This window comes from Aotus nancymaae, unplaced genomic scaffold (assembly GCF_030222135.1).
Source record: "Aotus nancymaae isolate 86718 unplaced genomic scaffold, 86718_ANA_hifiasm-v0.15.2.pri h1tg000029l, whole genome shotgun sequence".
Classification (NCBI taxonomy): Eukaryota; Metazoa; Chordata; class Mammalia; order Primates; family Aotidae; genus Aotus; species Aotus nancymaae.
The window spans coordinates 11,816,636-11,835,900 of NW_026988442.1; the positions used below are offsets into that span (position 1 = coordinate 11,816,636).

At 48.1% G+C, this 19,265-nt stretch overlaps 1 protein-coding gene across 8 annotated transcripts in view; it reads left to right on the plus strand.

Annotated features, from left to right (window-relative positions):
* TTLL9 (tubulin tyrosine ligase like 9) overlaps positions 1-19,265 on the plus strand; it is a 75,471-nt gene that overhangs the window by 26,597 nt on the left and 29,609 nt on the right. For 7 of the 8 annotated variants that reach the window (XR_010344520.1, XR_010344521.1, XR_010344519.1 and 4 more), the window contains 3 exons: positions 7,379-7,490; positions 8,202-8,387; positions 18,691-18,759. Coding sequence is in view for 5 of the 8 variants with exons in the window: in XM_064382306.1 (XP_064238376.1) it covers positions 7,379-7,490; positions 8,202-8,387; positions 18,691-18,759 (367 nt within the window). In the remaining 3 variants the exon portion in view is untranslated. The remainder of the gene's footprint in view (positions 1-7,378; positions 7,491-8,201; positions 8,388-18,690; positions 18,760-19,265) is intronic. The other variant, XM_064382304.1, reaches the window with a different exon arrangement.

The following is a 19,265-nucleotide window of genomic DNA, read 5'->3' on the forward strand; positions in this document are numbered from 1 at the left end:
GTGAGGCATGGGTCATTAGCCCAGTTCATACACTCATATTACTTAAAAGCCAGTGCTATTTTCTAATGAAAACAGAGCCTCAGAAAACAGCTATTGAACTGACAGACTTCCCCAGTCTTCCTGGTCAGGGGACAGACCCCAGGGTATTGATGGCAGCAAAGGTCCAAGTTGAGAGATCTGGAGATTACCTTTTGCAACCCCATCCTTTATCTCTTTGGACATTTTTTTCTCCCAATTTAAAATAGATATTTTATTACTTTCTTTTTTTCTTTTTTTTTTTTTGAGACGGAGTTTCGCTCTTGTTACCCAGGCTGGAGTGCAATGGCACGCTCTCAGCTCACTGCAACCTTTGCCTCCTGGGTTCAGGCAATTCTCCTGCCTCAGCCTCCTGAGTAGCTGGGATTACAGGCATGCACCACCACACCCAGCTAATTTTTGTATTTTTAGTAAAGACGGGGTTTCACCACGTTGGCCAGGCTGGTCTCAAACTCCTTACCTCGTGATCTGTCCACCTCGGCCTTCCAAAGTTCGGGGATCACAGGTGTGAGCCACTGCGCCTGGCGAATCATCAACACATTTTTTTTCCCACATACCTGCTGTGTCAAAACCACGATCTAATTCCAGAACATTTTCATCATCCCAGGAATAAACCCCATACCCACTAGCAGTCATTCCCATTTCTCCCTCCCTCCAGCCCCTGTCTTGGGCCCTGTCTCTATCTATTCTGGACACACCATATGTGGAATTACACAATATATAACTTTTTGCCTGTCTTCTTTCACTTAACATATTGTTTTCAAGGCTCATCCATGTAGCAGTATGTATCAGTACTTCATTCCTTTTTTCGTTTCTTGTTTTGTTTTTATTTTGAAACAGGGTCTCACCTTGTCACCCAGGCTGGAGTGCAGTTGTGCAGTCATGACTTACTGCGACCTTAACTTCCTGGGCTCAAGTGATTCTCCTGCTTCAGCCTCCTGAGTAGCTGGGACTTCATTCCTTTTTATGACAGTAGAATAATATTCCACTTTGTGGGAGTACCACATTTATTTATTTATTCACTAGTTGATGGGCATTTCGGTTATTTCCACCTTTGGGCTGTTATACGTAATGCTGCTGTGAACATTTGTGTATGAGTTTGAATGGATGTATGTTTTCACTTTTTGTGGGTGTATACATAGGCGTGGAATGGCTGAGTGATACGGTAACTCTATGTTTAACTTTTTTAGGAACTGCCAGATTGTTTTCTGAAGTAGCTGCACCATTTTACATTCTCACCAGGAGTATGTGAGGGTGCCAATTTTTCCACATACTCACCAACTCTTATTATTATTCACTTTTTTTTTTGGAGAAGGGGCCTCTCTCTATCACCTAGGCTGGAGTACAGAGGTACAATCACAGCCAACTACAACCTTGACCTCCTGCGCTCAAGTGATCCTCCCACTTCAGCCTCCTGAGTGACTGGGGACTACAAGCACATGCCACCATACCCTGCTAAATGTTTTACAATTTTTTTGTGGAGACGGGGTCTCATTATGTTGCCTAGACTCACCTCGAACTTGTGGAGTTATGTGATCCTCCTGCCTCTGCCTCCCAAAGTGTTGAGATTATAGATGTGAACCACCGTACCCACCCTCACATTTATTATGGCCATCCTAGTGGACCTGAAGTGGTATCATTGTGGTTTTGATTTGCATTTCCCCGATGGCTAATGATTTTCAGACTCTTTTTATGTGCTTATTGTCCATTTATAAATCTTCCTTGAAGAAATATCTATTGCCCATGTTTAAATTTAGTTGTCTCTTTACTTGCAAGTTATAAGAATTCTATCTTATGAGGGTATTCTTATTTATGATTTGCAAATATTTTCTTCCATTTTATGAATTATCTTTCTGCTTTCTTGATTGTGCCTTTTGAGGTAAAAACTTTTCAATTTTGATGAAGTCCAATTGACCCGTTTTTTCTTTGTTGCTTATGCTTTTGGTATCATCTAAAAACCCATCGCCTAATCCAAGGTCACAAAGATTTACTTGCATGTCTTCTTCTAAGAGCTTTATAGTTTTAGCTCTTATATCTAGGTCTTTGATTTAACTTTTTTATATGGTGTGAGGTAGGGGTCAAACTATAATATTTTAAAATACTTATTTTTTTAACTTTTTTATTTTAAAATAACTTTAAACCTACAGAAAAGTTTCAAAAATAGTACATAGCTTCCTCTTTTAGCAGCTTCACTAGCTTTCTCTGTTAGCAGCTTGTGTAATCATAGTACATTTGTCAAAGTCAGGACATTAATGTCGATATATTACTGTTAACTAAGCTGCAGACATCATTTGAATTTCAACAGTTTTTTTCCACTAATGTCCTTTTTCTGTTCCAGAATCCAATCCAGGATCCCACTTTGCATTTAGTTGACCTTTTTTTTTTTTTACCTCAAATATATTTCAGTTCCTTGGTCTTTGTCTTTCATGCCCTTCACACTTTTGAAGAGTACATTTTGTAGAATGTCCCTTGAATTGGATTTGTCTGATGTTTTCTCATCGTGAGGTTATGCATTTTGGCAAGAATACCACAGAAATGATGCTCTGGTATTCTTGATGCTTCCCAGTGGAACTCATCAGAGGGTTTGTGATGCCATATGTCTTATCACTGGTGACAGTACCTTGATTGACCATTAGATTAAGGTGGTGTCTGCCAGGTTTCTCCAATGTAAATTAACTTTTAAAAAAATAATTAATAAGTATCTTGTGGGCAGATACTCTTAAGACTGCAAATATCTTGTTCCCAACAAACTTTCACACAATGGTTTTAGCATTTTTTGGTAATTCTTTTTTTTTTCTTTTTTTTGAGACAAGGTCTCACTCTGTTGCCTAGGCTGGAGTACAGTGGCATAATCGTGGCTCACTTCAGCCTTGACCCTCTGGGCTCAAGTGATCCTCTCACTTCAGCCCCCTGAGTAGTTGGGACTACAGGCTTGTGCCACCATGCCTGGCTAATTTTTGTATTTTTTGTAGAGATAGGTTTACCCATGTTGACAGGCTGGTCTCAAACTCCTGGGCTTAAGTGATCCTCCTGCTTTGGCCCCACAACATGCTGGGATTACTGGCGGAAGCCACCGTGCCTGGCCTTTTTTGAGGATTCTTGCCTAAATCTATTATGATTATAATAATTGCAAAATGGTTACTCTCATTCCTTCTACATGTATGAGGTGGCATTCTTCTGTAGAGAAAGATTTTCTCTTCCTGCCCCTTGTTTAATTATTTAGTATCAGTTTGGCTCATTGCAGTCTATCATCTTGCCTAGAGGTTACTACTCCTAGATTTTCCCAATAGGAAAACTGAGGCCCAGAGAAGAGGGCAAGGTCATATAAGTGCCAGTGACTGTGACAAGACCAGAGTCAGGGCTCTTGACTCCTGGTCTACTGCTCCTTGTGCTGCACGACATGGCCTGGTACAAACATCAGGGTGGAGAAAAGGCAGGACTGGGCATCTAGATGAGGCCCCAGCCAGCCAGCCGGGAATCTGTGGCTCTATGGTGTCTGAGGGTTTATAGAGCACACAGCCATTTCTTTTTTTTTTTTTTTTTTCCCGAGATGGTGTCTCATACTGTCGCCCAGGCTGGAGTGCAATGGTGCAATTCAGGTTCACTACAACTTTTGCTTCCTGCGTTTAGTAATCCAAGTAGCTAGGATTACAGGAATATGCTACCATGCCTAGCTAATTTTTGTATTTTTTAGTAGAGACAGGGTTTCACCATGTTGGCCAGGCTGGTCTCAAACTCCTGACCTCAGGTGATCCACCCGCCTGGGCCTCCCAAAGTGCTGGGATTACAGGCATGAGCCACCACACCCGGCCAGCACATGGCCATTTCTCCAGTGGGTTTCCATCAGTTCTTGAAACCGTTCTTCAGAACCACTGTGCCTGGGGCAACAGCCGCAAGGGAGGTTTGGAGAAGGACCAGGCCCCAGATTTTCATGAGTAACTAGGACAAAATTTGGAAACCATAGATTTCTGGTTCCAGTGTCATTCTGTTACGGTGCTTCACGTCACCACATCTGTTCATGGTGTGTGCATAGATGAACATCTCTGGACATCTCTAAGCTCAGTGAAAGGCTGGGCCTGCCTGCCTTAAAGCCTCTCTGCACATGGTGTGACATTCAGGAGAAACACCAACCCAGCAGCCACAAGGAGAAGCAATTTATATCTTTAGTTCTTTGAAAATTCCAAAGGGAGCTGGGTGCAGTGGCTCATGCCTGTAATCCCAACACTTTGGGATGCTGAGGCGGGTGGATCACCTGAGGTCAGAAGTTCAAGACCAGCCTGACCAATATGGAGAAACCCCATCTCTACTAAAAAAATTACAAAATTAGCCAGGCATGGTAGAACATGCCTGTAATCCCAGCTGCTCAGGAAGCTGAGGCAGGAGAATTGGTTGAACCTGGGAGGCAGAGGTTGTGGTGAGCCAAGATTGCGCCACTGCACTCCAGCCTCGGCAACAAGAGGAAAACTCCGTCTCCAAAAAAAAAAAACTTCTAGAGGGAGCCCCATTTACAACACAAGGCCCAACTGCTTGGCCATTGTTCTAGTTGCTATGGCTGTGTAACAAATCCCAAAACTTAGCTGCTTAAGACAGCATTGCATTAGGCACAGGGCTCCTGTGAGTCAGGGGCTCTTGCAGGACACAGTGGGACTGGCCTGTCTCTATAACATTGGGAGCATCAGCTGGGAAGAGCCCAGATCCGGAGGTCACTTGATGGCAGGAGTTGTCTGAGGGTATCTGACTCACAGGTGCGGCAGTTGGTGCTAGGTGTCTGCAGGGATCTCACTAGGGCAGACACCCGAAGAAGGTTCTCATGGGTTTTTCCTGTGGCCTCACAAGGAGACCTTCAGACACGCAGCCTCTGGGTGAGGGATACAGTGTAGGCATCTTTTGGAAATACAGTCTGCCCCAGCATCCTCCCTGTTGGTCCTGTTCAGGGCCTGTTCATTCCTCACCCCAAAGTGATGGTAATGTCTCTTCATTTTTCTCTATTTCTGCCTCAAACCTCCTCAAGATATCTTTTAAAACTCAGCCTACTTGTCTGTAATAGAGAAAAGGGGTGGGGAGTAAGGGAGACCACCTAACACCTTTTTTTTTTTTTTTTTGAGATGGGTTCTCAACTCTGTCACCCAGGCTGGAGTGCAGGTGTGATCTTGGCTCACCACAACCTCCACTGCCCTGCTCAAGTGATTCTCCCACCTCAGCCTCCTGAGTAGCTGGGACGACAGGTGCACACCACCACTCCTGGCTAATTTTTTGTATTTTTGGTAGAAATGGGGTTTCATCATGTTGGCCAGGCTGGTCTCAAACTCCTGAGCTCAACGAATCTGTCCGCCTTGGCCTCCCAAAGTGCTGGAATTACAGGCATGAACTGCCACGCCCAGCCCCAAACACCTTTTATTTTTAATTAATTAATTAATTAATTTATTTCTGAGATGAAGTCTCACTCTGTCACCTGGGCTGGAGTACAATGGTGTGATCTCGGCTCACTGCACCTCCACCTCCCGGGTTCAAGCGATTCTCCTGCCTCAGCCTCCTGAGTAGCTGGGATTACAGGTGCTCGCCACCACACCCAGCTAATTTTTGTATTTTTAGTAGAGACAGGGTTTCACCATGTTGGCCAGGCTGGTCTCAAACTCCTGCCCTAAAGTGATTCTTCTGCCTTGGCCTCCCAAAGTGCTAGGATTACAGGTGTTAGCCACCACGCCCAGCCCCAAACACCTTTTAATAGGAAAATGGATATACTGTGGTATGTTCACCCAATGGAATGGGAAATCGCAGTTAGAATGACTGAATTAGACTCCTATGTATCAAAAGAATTGATCTCCAAAACAAAACTTTGCTGGAAAAAAGTATGTTGTGAAAAGAAACAGACAGGAGTGTTTCTAAACACAGAGCTTGGACTCTGGAGCTCGAGGGCCTGGGTTCAAATCCTGCTCCGCCACTTACTAGATGCGTGAACTAGGTGAGTTGCTCTGTGTGCCTGCCTCCATTTTCTCATCTGTAAAATGGGCATAATAACAGAACCTAACACTTCGGGTTGCATTGAGGATCCATGAATGAATATTTGTGAAGTACTTAGAGCAGTGCCTGGTTAAGCAATAAGTATTGGCATTCAGTTTAAAATCATGACAAACAATGCCATGTGCCATGATGCCTGAACACACACACATATATATATATACATGGTAGCACTGTAAGGCCACTGCATAGAAATGATAGCACACCAAACTCAGGCTAATGGTTTCCTTTATGGCAGGAGAGAAGGAGATAGAATCAGGCAGGGATAGTTAGGGGGCTTCAGTTAGATTGTGCTTTCTTTTTCTTTTTCTTTTTTTTGAGACAGAATCTCCGTCTGTCACCCAGGCTTGAGTGCAGTGGCGTGATCTCAGCTCACTGTAACCTCTGCCTCCTGAGTTCAAGCGATTCTCCTGCCTTAGCTTCCCAATTAGCTGTGTATGTCATCACACCGAGCTAATTTTGTATTTTTAGTAGAGACGTGGTTTCATCATGTTGGCCAGGATGGTCTTGATCTCCTGACTGTGTGATCCGCCCACCTCAGCCTCCCAAACTGCTGGGATTACAGGTGTGAGCCACTGTGCCCAGACCGTACTTTTTTACTTCGAAAAATTGTGAACAATCATGATGGTGTTTATTTCCTGTGGCATCTTTTTCAAGCACCTCCTCCCCACATCCAGGCTCTGACACCCAGGTTTGGTAGATCGGCCCGGTTTCCCCTCCCTCTCCCTGGCATGGTGGTGGAGAATGGGATTGGAATTTGGAGCCGGCAGAGCTGGGTGTGGGTCCCGCTACTGCCATGTCCTCCGTGAGCAAGACCATCCCACCTTAGAGCTCTGGGGATGATCCAAGTCACCTCTGGGGGCTGCTCTGAGGATTTCATGAGTGGAGAGCTTTAACTGGGAGGGGCCTGCAAACGTTAGCTCATTCCGCTGAGGGCCGCAGGTGTGTCAACTGAGCAAGAACAAGTGAGGCCGAGTGGCTATCGCACCGCAGAGAGTAGCTGGGACTGTGGTCTGGGGAGGGCGTGCTCTGTCTAAAGGGGTGTCGGCTCCTCAGCCCAGCCAGTAGGTGCCAGGAGGCACTCTGGGCTCAGTGACAGCTCAAGGGAAGCCAGCCACCTGGATTTTTGTGGGAACATTTCCATGGTTTTTGCTCTGGTCTAACAAAGCACATTTAGGCCGGTAGCACCCACGGCTACCTCCAAGAGATTCCAGAGGGACGCACTGCTGCGTAACCTTCCTCAAGCCCCCCGAGCAGCACTTCCCTGAGCCTTGCAGTGCCAAGGTCCTCAGATAAGGACCTTTATCCCCACCCCCACCCCCAGCGAAGGGGAGTGGGATTTCTACTGGTGTGACGTCAGCTGGCTCCGGGAGAACTTTGACCACACCTACATGGACGAACACGTTCGGATCAGTCACTTCCGGAACCACTACGAGGTGAGCTGGGCAGGCAGGCGAGGACTGAGCCAACCAACTCATGTCACTGAGTGTGGCCACGAGCGGGAGCTGGTTTTCGGGGTACAAGGACCAGAACAGAAAAGTGTACTGGAATGTGGGATGCAGCGCCGGGTGGGGAGCATGCGCGCAGGACCTGTGGAGAGCCAAATGGTTTGGGGGCTTAGGGATCTAAGGCCTAAGGATTGGAGGTCATAGGCGGGTTGGAGTTTCCGCACCAAGATTTGAGAATCAAGCTGGTTTTGGGGTGCAGGGTCTGAAGGGAGAGGATGCATGAACAATTATGGTGATTTCAGGGTGGAGGCAAGTTGAGAAGTTTGGGGTCTAAAGATGGGAGGATCTAGGAGAAACAGGAGTGGAGGAGACAGTGGTGGGAGATTTTAAAGATTAGTGTAGCTTAGTGGTTAAAAGCATGAATTTGGGAGTCAAGACAGGCCCTGGGCAAATCCTGGCAGTGCAGCTCCTTCCTTGCTCTGGGCAATTGACTTAACCTTTCTCAGTCCCAGTTTCCTCATTGTGAAGTGGGGATAATTCTAGACTAGCAGGCTCTTTCTGTGTTAAAGTTACTCTTACTGTTGCTATTTTGTGGGCCAGAGCATGGAGGCTGCAGGGTGGCTGGTGGATGGGTGGGGCTGGGAGGGGAGCGGGGTGGTGAGCAGGAGCTAATGGCCGCCTGCCCTTCCTGCCGCCCAGCTGACCCGCAAGAACTACATGGTGAAGAACCTGAAGCGGTTCCGGAAGCAGCTAGAGCGTGAGGCGGGAAAGCTGGAGGCAGCCAGGTGCGACTTCTTCCCCAAAACCTTTGAGTTGCCGTCCGAGTACCACCTGTTTGTGGAGGAGTTTCGCAAAAACCCAGGAATCACCTGGATCATGAAGCCTGTGAGTGCCCAGTGCCTGGGGCTAGATGGGAGGGCACGAGTCCCAGGTGCCAGAGCAGGGATCAGGTGCAGACCCTGCCTGGGAATTGAGCCTTAGATGCAGTCTGTCTTCCCAAAGGGCCAGCTTTAGCCCTTCTTCTCTGCAGTGTGTGGATCCAGCAGCTATGACTGCTGGCACACATTAGGTGCTCAATAGTGTTTACTGAATGCATAAGTGACCTTTAGGATGCCAGGGCAGAGAATCTGGAATCTCTCTTCCTGACATGCCAAATGCTTTACCTGCGTTACCCCAATGCTCATAGTGACCCTCAGGGGAGTGATCAGGACCCCATTTTAGCAATGAAGAACTTGAACCCTGCTTATTCATGCATTCCACAAATACTTACTGAGCACATGCCACGTGCCAGGCACAGACCCAGGCGCTGAAGACACAGTCCTCAGCAAGTCAGCCTGGGGCTCTGCCCTTCTTGCGGGCAGACAGTGAGCAAACAGAAGAGACCTGTGCGGTTGCAGTGTGCTGTTATTTTATTTTCATTATTATTTTTGAGACAGAGTTTTGCTCTTGTTGCCCAGGCTGGAGTGCAGTGGTGCAATGTCAGCTCACTGCAACCTCCGCCTCCTGGGTTCAAGCAATTCTCCAATCTCAGCATCCTGAGTAGCTGGGATTACAGGTGCCTGCCACCGTGCCCAGCTAATTTTTTGTATTTTTATTAGAGACGGGGTTTCACCATGTTGGGCAGGCTGGTCTCAAACTCCTGACTTCATGGTCTGCCCACCTTAGCCTCCCAAAGTGCTGGGATTATAGGCGTAAGCCACCGCGCCCAGCCAGTTGTGCTGTTATTAAGGAGAACAGTGTCAGCAGAGGGAGCCACAGGAGGCTCTCCCTGGCTGAGCAGGCTTCTCAGAAGTGAGAGATTGGACTCCTAGCACTTTGAGAGGCTGAGGCAGGCAGATCACCTGAGGTCAGGAGTTCAAGATAAGCCTGGCCAACATGGTGAAACCCCATCTCTACTAAAAATACAAAAATTAGCCGATCGTGATGGCGGACACCTGCAGTCCCAGCTTCTCGAGAGTCTGAGGCAGGAGGCTTGCTTGAATCTGGGAGGTGGAGGTTGCAGTGAGCCGGGATCACACCATTACATTCCGGCCTGGGGGACAGAGCAAGACTGTCTCAAAAAAAAAAAAAAAAAAAGAAAGAAACTGAAGGTGACGGTGACAGTGCACCTACCAATTACTCAGCCTTTTCTGGTGCCATGCCACCGTAGCCTTGAATGGCATCATCAAAGCCCTCTTAGGTTTTCCAGGCCCGAGAACGTTCCAGGCCCCGGGGAGGGAGTGGGAGGGAGGAGGGAGCAGCCCTTTCCTGTGGAGCTGAAGACTGGCATCTGGTGTTGGCTAATGCAGATTTAGCCAAAAACACAGGTGCTTGGAGGGGAACTGACTTGAGGCTGACAAAAACAATGGCTGCTCCCAACAGGCATGGAGCCAGGCTGTACCTGGGCCTCCTAGGTTCTTCCCCTGGCCCATGCTGCCTCTCCCATGTCTAGGGAAGACGCAGTGAGGAAGGCTATGGCTGGAGCAGCAGGGATTAGGCTGATGAGCTCGGAGTGCTGTGACCCACTGGGCGGATTCCAGCTCCCAGTATTATCCTCTCAGACAAATGGTAATTTGTGCTAATTGGGAACAGCACTTGCATATTAAATTGATTCCATTCCCAGCCCACAGCCTTTGTTAGCAGCAGACACAACGACAGCTACAGCTGTAATTAAGAGAAGGCATCTTGGCTCTGTGTGTCTGTGTGTGTGTTCTTTCTCCCAAATCGCGGGGCACCCTGTCTGCGGGGTGGAGAGTGGGCGCTTCTGTGCTTCTAGTCATTTCTGGCTTGGGTTGTAATTCTGTGTCCACCACTCACAAGCTGTGTGACCCTGAGCAGGTCACCCGACCCCTTTAAGTCCCTCTGGGTTCATTTCTTCATCTGTAAAATGGAATTAACGTGTGTGTCTACCTTACGGGGTTGTGAGAGAATTCGGGGAAGTTACACACGTTCAGCATATGAATTATACAAGTTATATCAAGGGCTTGGCGTTAGGTGCCTGATAATTGATCGTTTTCATTGTTATTTCCAAGAGTCTAGGAAACACCCTCTCTTTGCTCTGTCCCCAGGAAAGCACCAGGTCAGTGTTTCTCAAACCCTACGGTGCCCCTGCCATCCAGGGACCCGGTTCAATGCAGAGCCTGATTCACAGGTCTGGGCGGGCCTGGGAACCTGAATTTCTAGCCAGCTCCCAGGACACACCAGTGCTGCTGGTCTCTGCATACACTTTGAGTTTTGAGATTGTGGAGCAGCGGTTCTCAAACTTGAGGGTGTGGCAGAATCTCCGGAAAAGCTTGTTCAAGCATCCCACCCACCCCAGAGTATCTGAGTCAGTCAGCCTGGTGAGGGCCTGAGAATTTGCATTTCTAGCAAGTTCCCAGGTATAGTAGTCAGGGTTCTCCAGAGAAAGGAAAGCATTAGGGTGTGTGTGTGTGTGTGTGTGTGTGTGTGTGTCTGTGTCTGTGTCTGTGTCTGTGTGTTTGAGGAATTAGCTCATGCAATGTTGTAGGGGCTGGCAAGTCTGAAATCTGTAGGGCAGGCCAGCAGGACGGAACTTCAGGCAGGATTTCTATGTTACAGTTTTGAGGCAGAATTGCTTCTTTTTTATTTTTTTGAGATGGAGTTTCACTCTTGTTGCCCAGGCTGGAGTGCAATAGCAAGATCTTGGCTCACCAAAACCTCTGCCTCCCAGATTCAAGCAATTCTCCTGCCTCAGCCTCTCAAGTAGCTGTGATTACAGACATGCACAGGGCAATTTTGTATTTTTAGTAGAGATGAGATTTCTCCATGTTGGTCAGGCTGGTCTCGAACTTCTGACCTCAGGTGATCTGCCCACCTCGGCCTCCCAAAGTGCTGAGATTACAAGGGTGAGCCACTGTACCCGGCCAGAATTTCTTTTTCAGGAAAACTCGCTTTTTTTTGTTTGTTTGTTTGTTTTTTTGAGACGGAGTTTCGCTCTTGTTACCCAGGCTGGAGTGCAATGGCGCGATCTCGGCTCACCGCAACCTCCGCCTCCTGGGTTCAGGCAATTCTCCTGCCTCAGCCTCCCGAGTAGCTGGGACTACAGGCACGTGCCACCATGCCCAGCTAATTTTTTGTATTTTTTTTTTAGTAGAGACGGGGTTTCAACATGTTGACCAGGATAGTCTCGATCTCTTGACCTCGTGATCCACCCGCCTCGGCCTCCCAAAGTGCTGGGATTATAGGCGTAAGCCACTGCGCCCAGCCGAAAACTCAGTTTTTACTCTTAAGCCCTCAACTGATTAAATGATTTACTCTTAAGCCCTCAACTGTTTAAATGAAGCTCCCCCCGACCCCCACCGCACCCACCATGCTATCAAGGGTGATAACCTAAAATTAATGATAGCAGGCCAGGTGAATGGCTCATGTCCATAATCCCAGCACTTTAGGAGGCCAAGGTGGGAGGATAACTTGAGCCCAGGAGCTTGAGACCAGCCTGGGCAAGATAGCAAGACTTAGTCTCTACAAAAAAATATAAAAATATTAGCTGGGTATGATGGCGTGTGCCTGTAGTGCCAGTTACGAGGACTGCTTGGGACTGGGAGGTTGAGGCTGCTCCAGGTTCTGAGGGTGCTACTGGTCTGAGTACCCCACTTGGAGAACCATTGGGTTTGAGTGTTAATTCCGGGATTTTATTTGGATTCCTTTAAGGAGGACTGTTAAGAACAGAACATTGCCCTATATTTGGAGAATAGAGGGAGAAGACTTCCCCCAATCCCTCCACTCCACTCTTCCCACAAGGCCTGTCTTTGTGACCTGGTTGATCTTTGCCCACCCACAGGCAAAAGTTTTCGCATAGTTGCTGTGGCCCAGCCGGTCACAGGGCAGTCAGTGGGCGTCTCCTCTGCATTGTTTTCCTGTCTGCTGAGCCTTCATCTTCCTCATCAGTGGCAGCAGAGCAGCCCAGGACTCAGAAGGGAGCAGGCAGCATCATCCCCTGTATACCACCCTGTGGGGACCCTCCTCCCACCAGGCCAGAGCCCCAGCCCATCTTGGAGCTCTTAGAGGAATGTAAGAACAGGGTCAGCTGGATGTAGTGGCTTACACCTGTAATCCCAGCACTTTGTGAGGCCAAGGTGGGCAGATCACGAGGTCAAGAGATGGAGACCATCCTGGTCAACATGGTGAAATCCTGTATCTACTAAAAATACAAAACATTAGCTGGGTGTGGTGGCATGTGCCTGTAGTCCCAGCTAATTGGGAGACTGAGGCAGAAGAATTGCTTGAACCCCAGAGGCGGAGGTTGCAGTGAGCCACGATCACATCACTGCACTCCAGCCTGGCGACAGAGTGAGACTCCATCTAAGAAAAAAAAAAAAGAACAGGCTCTTGGGTCTGGCATTTATAAGTCCAGCGTAAACATTGCATTATTTCTAACTTTTTTTCCATGGAAGCATTCTCCCCTGCCAGCAGTTCAGGCCGGCAGGGTTGGTGGGGAGGTGGGCAGGACACTGACATGGCTCATGGGACCACTGTGGCTCCAGCCTGCTTCGTGGTGTGGGCAGGCGGGTGCTTGGCTGTCAGGGACCGGGCCTGTCTGTCAGTATCTCTCTGTGTCCCCCAAGTTGCTGGATGTGCTCGATGATCCTGCTAGAGGCGCAGGCTCCTTCTCTCCCTGTGTTTACCAAGCTAGTCTAACACATCACACATGGCTGCAAGCATCCTTGGCAACCACGGGGCTGTTCTCAGCCTTGGGGCTACTCAGGAGGCTGAGGTGGGAGGAGTCCTTGAGATGGGGAAGGCAGAGGTTGCGGTGAGCTGAGATGGCACCACTGCACTCCAGCCTGGGGGTCAAAGCAAGACCCTGTCTCAAAGAAAAAAGCATAACATAAAAATACTTCCCTCCCAAACCATCAAGTAACAGAGATGCCCCCAGAAGTGGCGCTGTTTGTCATGTGATTTTGTGTACTCCCAACACTTTTCAAGAGGTATATGAGTCCCAGGTTTGTGTAGCACAGATTTAACTATCTCGGATTTGTTACCTGTTGGCTGGGTGACCTTGGGCATTGTGCTTGGCCTCTCTGTTCACTGGTTCTTCGGCTGCAAAATGGTGATAATATTAATGTTTATGTCCAAGAGTGTGTGTTTTTTGAAGCTTTAATGAGGTAACTGTGTAAGTCACAGGGCCTGGCACAGAGTAAACATCTGGTAAGTGTTAGCTGCTGGTATTGCCATTGTTATGAACCATTCTACTAAAGCTAGAATTCTGGTGATCTATTTCAGAGTAGCAAACTCCCAAACATAGTGATTTGAAGCAACAATAATGTCTTATTTCGTTCATGATCCCCCAATGTGGGCAGTGCTTGACAGGGAAGGCTCATTTGTGCCCCAGCATCCACTGAGGGCTGGAGGGCCCCCTTCTGAGCTGGCTCACTGGCTGCACTATTAAGTAGGTGCCGGCTCTTGGCTGGGAACTCAGCCAGGGCTGAGGGCTGGAAGACTCAGTTGCCTTCCGTGTGGGCCACTCCCTGTGACCTAGGCTTCTCAGCGGGATGCCTGCTGGGTTCTGAGGGCAACCATCCTGAAAGAGAGAGCCGGGCAGAAGCTGTATTGCCTTTTATGACCTGGCATTGGAAACCACACATCACTTCTGCCATATGCAATTAGTAGAGACACTTCCAGATTCAAGGGGAAGGGGCCATTGACTTTACCTCTTGACAGGGTTCTGGAGAACATATGGGACTGGAAATATTGTTGTGGTGGTTTTTGGAAATTGCCATCTGCTAGAGATAGGTATTAGGTGATTTCCATCTCACCAACCCTGACGTAACACCATGCAGATGGTTCATCTTTCATTCTTTAGGGTTAGTCCCTTAGGAAGGCACCTCCTGGACCAGTTGTGTCAAGTTACTAACAATGGCCTCAACAATAAAGGCATTTTGTTATCTCACAGAACAAGAAGGCTGAGAGTAGGCAGATCCAGGGTTGGGGATGTGCTTGATGATCCTGCTAGAGGCCCAGGCTCCTTTTCTCCATCCTCTCTGCATCCTGTGTACTGGCTTTTTGTCATCAGACTTGTCACCTCATGGATGTGACATGGCTGCTGCAATCACAGCCGTCCTCTCTGCAGACTGTAGCATTCAAAGAAAGAAGGAAGGAGGCCAGGATGTTTCTTCCCTACCCTGCTTTTCTCCCCTGCTCTTTCCCTAATATTTTTAACAAGGAGAAACATTTTTTCTGGAACCTCTGAGCAAATGTCTCCTTAGGTCTGATTGGCTAAAACTGGTCATGTGGTTTCCACCAACTTCAAGGGAAGCTGGGAAAACCAGCATCTGGCCTTTCCAGCTTCCTGCATGAGAGGTGGGTTTTTCTGGCAAGGAAGAGGAGGAAAGAAAGTGGTCATAGGGAGGGCAGCCAACAGGGTTGGGGATAGGGGCTTCTAGATCAAAGTGTATGAACCTAAAAAGATACTTTAATTTTAATAAAATATAGAAGAGTAGCCAAATTATAGGAGTACAGTATGAATTTTTGCAAACTGAATCTACTCAAGTAACCAGGACCCAGATCATAAACAGAGCATTCCGTACCTCTCAGCAGCCTTCTCAGGCCCCCTTCCACTCACTCACAACCCCCACCCCTACCCCAGGCACTAAACAGCATAGGTTTGCTTTGTCTGCTTTTGGACTTTATATAATTGGAATTTTTTTTTTTTTTTTTTTTTTTTTTTTGAGACAGAGTCTTGCTCTGTTACCCAGGCTGGAGTGCAATGGCACGATCTTGGCTCACTGCAACCTCCACCTCCCAGGTTCAAGCAATTCTCCTGCCTCAGCCTCCCGAGTAGCTGGGATTACAGGCAGCCACCACCACATCCGGCTTAATTTTGTATTTATAGTAGAGACGGGGTTTCTCCATGTTGGTCAGGTTGGTCTTGAACTCCTGACCTCAGGTGATCCACCTGCCTTGGCCTCCCAAAGTACTGGGATTATAGGCATGAGCCACCAGGCCTGGCCTATAATTGGAATCTTATGGGATGACTACCTTGTGTCTGGTTTCTCTCCCTTGACATGACAGCAGTTCATTCTGCTGCTGTGGGTAATTGTACATTGTTAACTGTCATCGTTGTATACTGTTCCATTGAATAAATATCCATTAGGGAGTTTCAGGGTGGAACTATTATGATACTGCTGCTATGGGTGTCTGGGGCCATGTCCATCGTGACATGTACAGACATTTCTGTCATGTAGGTCCCTAGGAGAGTAATTGCTGGGACATAGGATAGAGGATGCCTATGTTTGGCTTTAGCAGATGTTGCCAGTTTCCAAACAGTGTACTCTCGCACCAGCAGTGTGTGCAAGTTCCAGTTTCTCCACATCCTCACCAATACTTGGTATTGTCTGTCTTTAAACTTAACCATTTTCAGGTAGTATGTAGTAGTATCATATTGCGATTTTCATAGTGTAAGAATTAAAGAAAGAAAAGAAACATGAGAGGTGGCTTGCCAGTTAAGACAGGTTTATTTTAGAGAAAACAAACCTGAGAGGAGCTTCTGGCCGAGTTAGGTCAGAGCCACACTCTCTTACAGACCAAGAGTTTTTTTTTTTTTTGAGACGGAGTTTCGCTCTTGTTACCCAGGCTGGAGTGCAATGGCGTGATCTCGGCTCACCGCAACCTCCGCCTTCTGGGTTCAGGCAATTCTCCTGCCTCAGCCTCCTGAGTAGCTGGGATTACAGGCATGTGCCACCATGCCCAGCTAATTTTTTTTTTTGTATTTTTAGTAGAGACGGGGTTTCACCATGTTGACCAAGATGGTCTCGATCTCTTGACCTCGATGGTCTCGATCTCTTGACCTCGTGATCTACCCGCCTTGGCCTCCCAAAGTGCTGGGATTACAGGCGTGAGCCACCACGCCCGGCCCAGACCAAGAGTTTTTAAGGATTCAGGGTGGGAGAGTTTATCAGAGGCTGGGACTGCTTCCATGTCTCTTTGTTATGCTTATCTGGGAGGGAGGGTTGTGTGTCTGTTCCCATTCGTCTTCCTGCAGCTGCAGGCATATCCCGGGAGTTTGCTTTTCGGTTCCCTGTCTTAGTGCACCTGAAGGGAAAGGAACGTGCTTATTAAAGCCAAATGTTTTACTGGGGCCCATTGTATGAGGGTGAAGTTTGGCAGTTACCCAAGAGACTTTCTTCCCACCTCCCTCTGTGCCTGAGCTGTCTTATCTGTGTTTTACTGTCTGCTTTTTCTGGCTGCTTGTAGTTAGAAGAGAAGTGATTTCCTTGGAATGCATGAGGGTAGAAAGGGAGCTGGACCTTAAAGTGTTGGTATTTGTCCAAGATGACCGTGCTCCTGCTCTGTCAATTAGCACTTCTCCGTTGGTAAACTGATGAAGTTGAGTGCCTGTTCTTTTCTTTCTTTCCTTCCTTCCTTCCTTCCTTCCTTCCTTTCTTTCTCTCTCTCTCTTTCTTTCTTTCTTCTTTTTCTTCTTTTTTAGACAGGGTCTCACTCTGTTGCCCAGGCTGCGCAGTGGTAAATCCCTGCTCACTGCAGCCCCAATCTCCTGGGCTCAAGTCACCTTTCCACCTCAGCCTCCCAAGTAGCTGGGACTACAGGGGTGCACCATAGTCCAGCTTTTTTTTTTTTATACGAAGTCTTGAAATTGTCACCCAGGCTGGAGTGCAGTAGCATAATCTCGGCTCACTGCAACCTCCACCTCCTGGGTTCAAGAGATTCTTGTGCCTCTCAGACTCCCGAGTAGTTGGGATTACAGGTGCGTGTCACCACACCCAGCTACTTTTTGTATTTTTTGTAGAGATGGGGTTTTGCCATGTTGGCTAGGCTGGTCTTGAACTCCTGACCTCAAGTGATCCACCCACCTTGGCCTCCCAAAGTGCTGAGATTAGAGGCGTGAACCACCATACCCAGCCATACCCGGCTATTTTTTTTAAATTATTTTTAGTAGCGACTTGGTCTCGAGGTCTCACTATGTTGCCTAGGCTTGTCTCGAACTCCTGAGCTTAAATAGTCTTCCTACCTCAGCCTCCTAAAGTGCTGGGATTAGAGATGTGAGTCACTGTGCCCAGCCTGTGACATGTTTACACTGGTAATCTTCTTTCATAAAATGCCTGTTCAAGTCTTCTGCAAGGCTGTGAACTGTTGGAAGCTCCTGGTGCACACTGAGTAGTTGCTTTCTGAAACTGCTGTGCACACTTCACTGCCCCTGAGCCACCACCAGTGCTCCATAGTGTTTTTGGCACCCGGTCTTCTGGGCGCACACAACCCTGAACCAGGGTACACAGCGCAGGCAGAGCAGTAGACAACCTGTACCACCACGCCTGACAGCCCTGCCTGCCTCAACAGAGAGCCTCAGGTGGGCCAGGTGGGCCATGCTCAGAGGAGAACAGAAGGAAATGAGAGTTTGCACATTCACTGGAGGAAAGATGACCTGGGGGACCTGCTCAGTGGCTGCAGATACCTAAAAGACTCTTTTGGTACCCAGGAATCAGCGTTGTTCTAGGAGGTCCTAGGAGCCAAAGCCGGACTGGCCAATTTTAGCTCAACACAAGTTAGGCTGTGTTCCATGAGGTCTGGGTTATTGCATAATGCTCAACATACAGTATGAACCTCATATATACCCTTTGGATGACTATTTAACAAAGCTATCCTGTAACAAAATGAGCTATGTTTGGCCTGGGTGGGGGGAGGTAGTGAGCTCCTAGGCACTGTGGGTGTGCAAGGCCAGGCGGGAGACTGTCGTCTTTCTATAGTGGTAGAAGGGGAGTAATGCCTTTGCTGAGGACCACTCTGTATGAGATCAAAGATTCTTCTAGCCCCTTGACTCTGTGAAGCTATGAATTATCCATGCTGGGGTTCAGTAAAGCCAGGCTGATTTCAGTATTAGCCGAAGCAAACCCTAATTAGGAAGGCAAATTGATTTCCAAAAAAAGAATCAGATGATATGTTCCCAGGACTGTTAGAAATGGCTTTTTAATTGTCTGTTCTTTTGCATTATTCATGCAAATGTATGTCTTTGTGAGCTAAGTCAGTCTCCCCCTTCCCCTCCCTTTCCTCTCTCCCTCTGCCAGGGTTAGCACCTTCTCTGTTCCAGCCCCTTTAGCTAGCCTTCCTCTGGGGAGAGCTGGGGGCTCATGGGGAAAAAGAGACAGAGAGATGCTGGGAAGAGGCCCCAGCCAGGGGAGCCAACAAGGAACCACGCAGAGCTAAGAGCCGGCTTTCTGCCCCCATCCCTCCCCAGGTAGCCCGGTCGCAGGGAAAAGGCATCTTCCTCTTCCGCAGGCTGAAGGACATCACGGACTGGAGGAAGGTGAGCCTGCCTCTTCCCCCTTCCTCCCGGAACCCTCCTCTGACCTCATTGTTGGAGGGGCCCCTCCTTCCTGCTATCAAAGCTCAGAGGGTGGGCAGAGAAACTCTACCCACAGGCCTGCCCATTGGAGTGGGAGTCTCCAGAGCCAGATTGTCCAGATTCAAATCTTGACCTTGTGACTCAGTCACTCAGTAGCTGTGTGCACTTGGGTAAGTTACTTCACCTGTCAGTGCCTCAGTAGATTGAGATGGCGATTGATAAGCAAACACACACACACACACACACACACACACACACACACACACACACACACACACACACACACACACACCCAGGAGAGTGCCTGGTACTCAGTGCTTGATGAACATTCATTTTTTTTTCTTTTTTGAGACAGAGTCCCACTCTGTTGCCCAGGCTAGAGTGCAGTGGCACGATCTCAGCTCACTGCAACCTCTGCCTCCTAGGTTCAAGCAATTCTCCTGCCTCAGCCTCCTGAATAGCTGGGA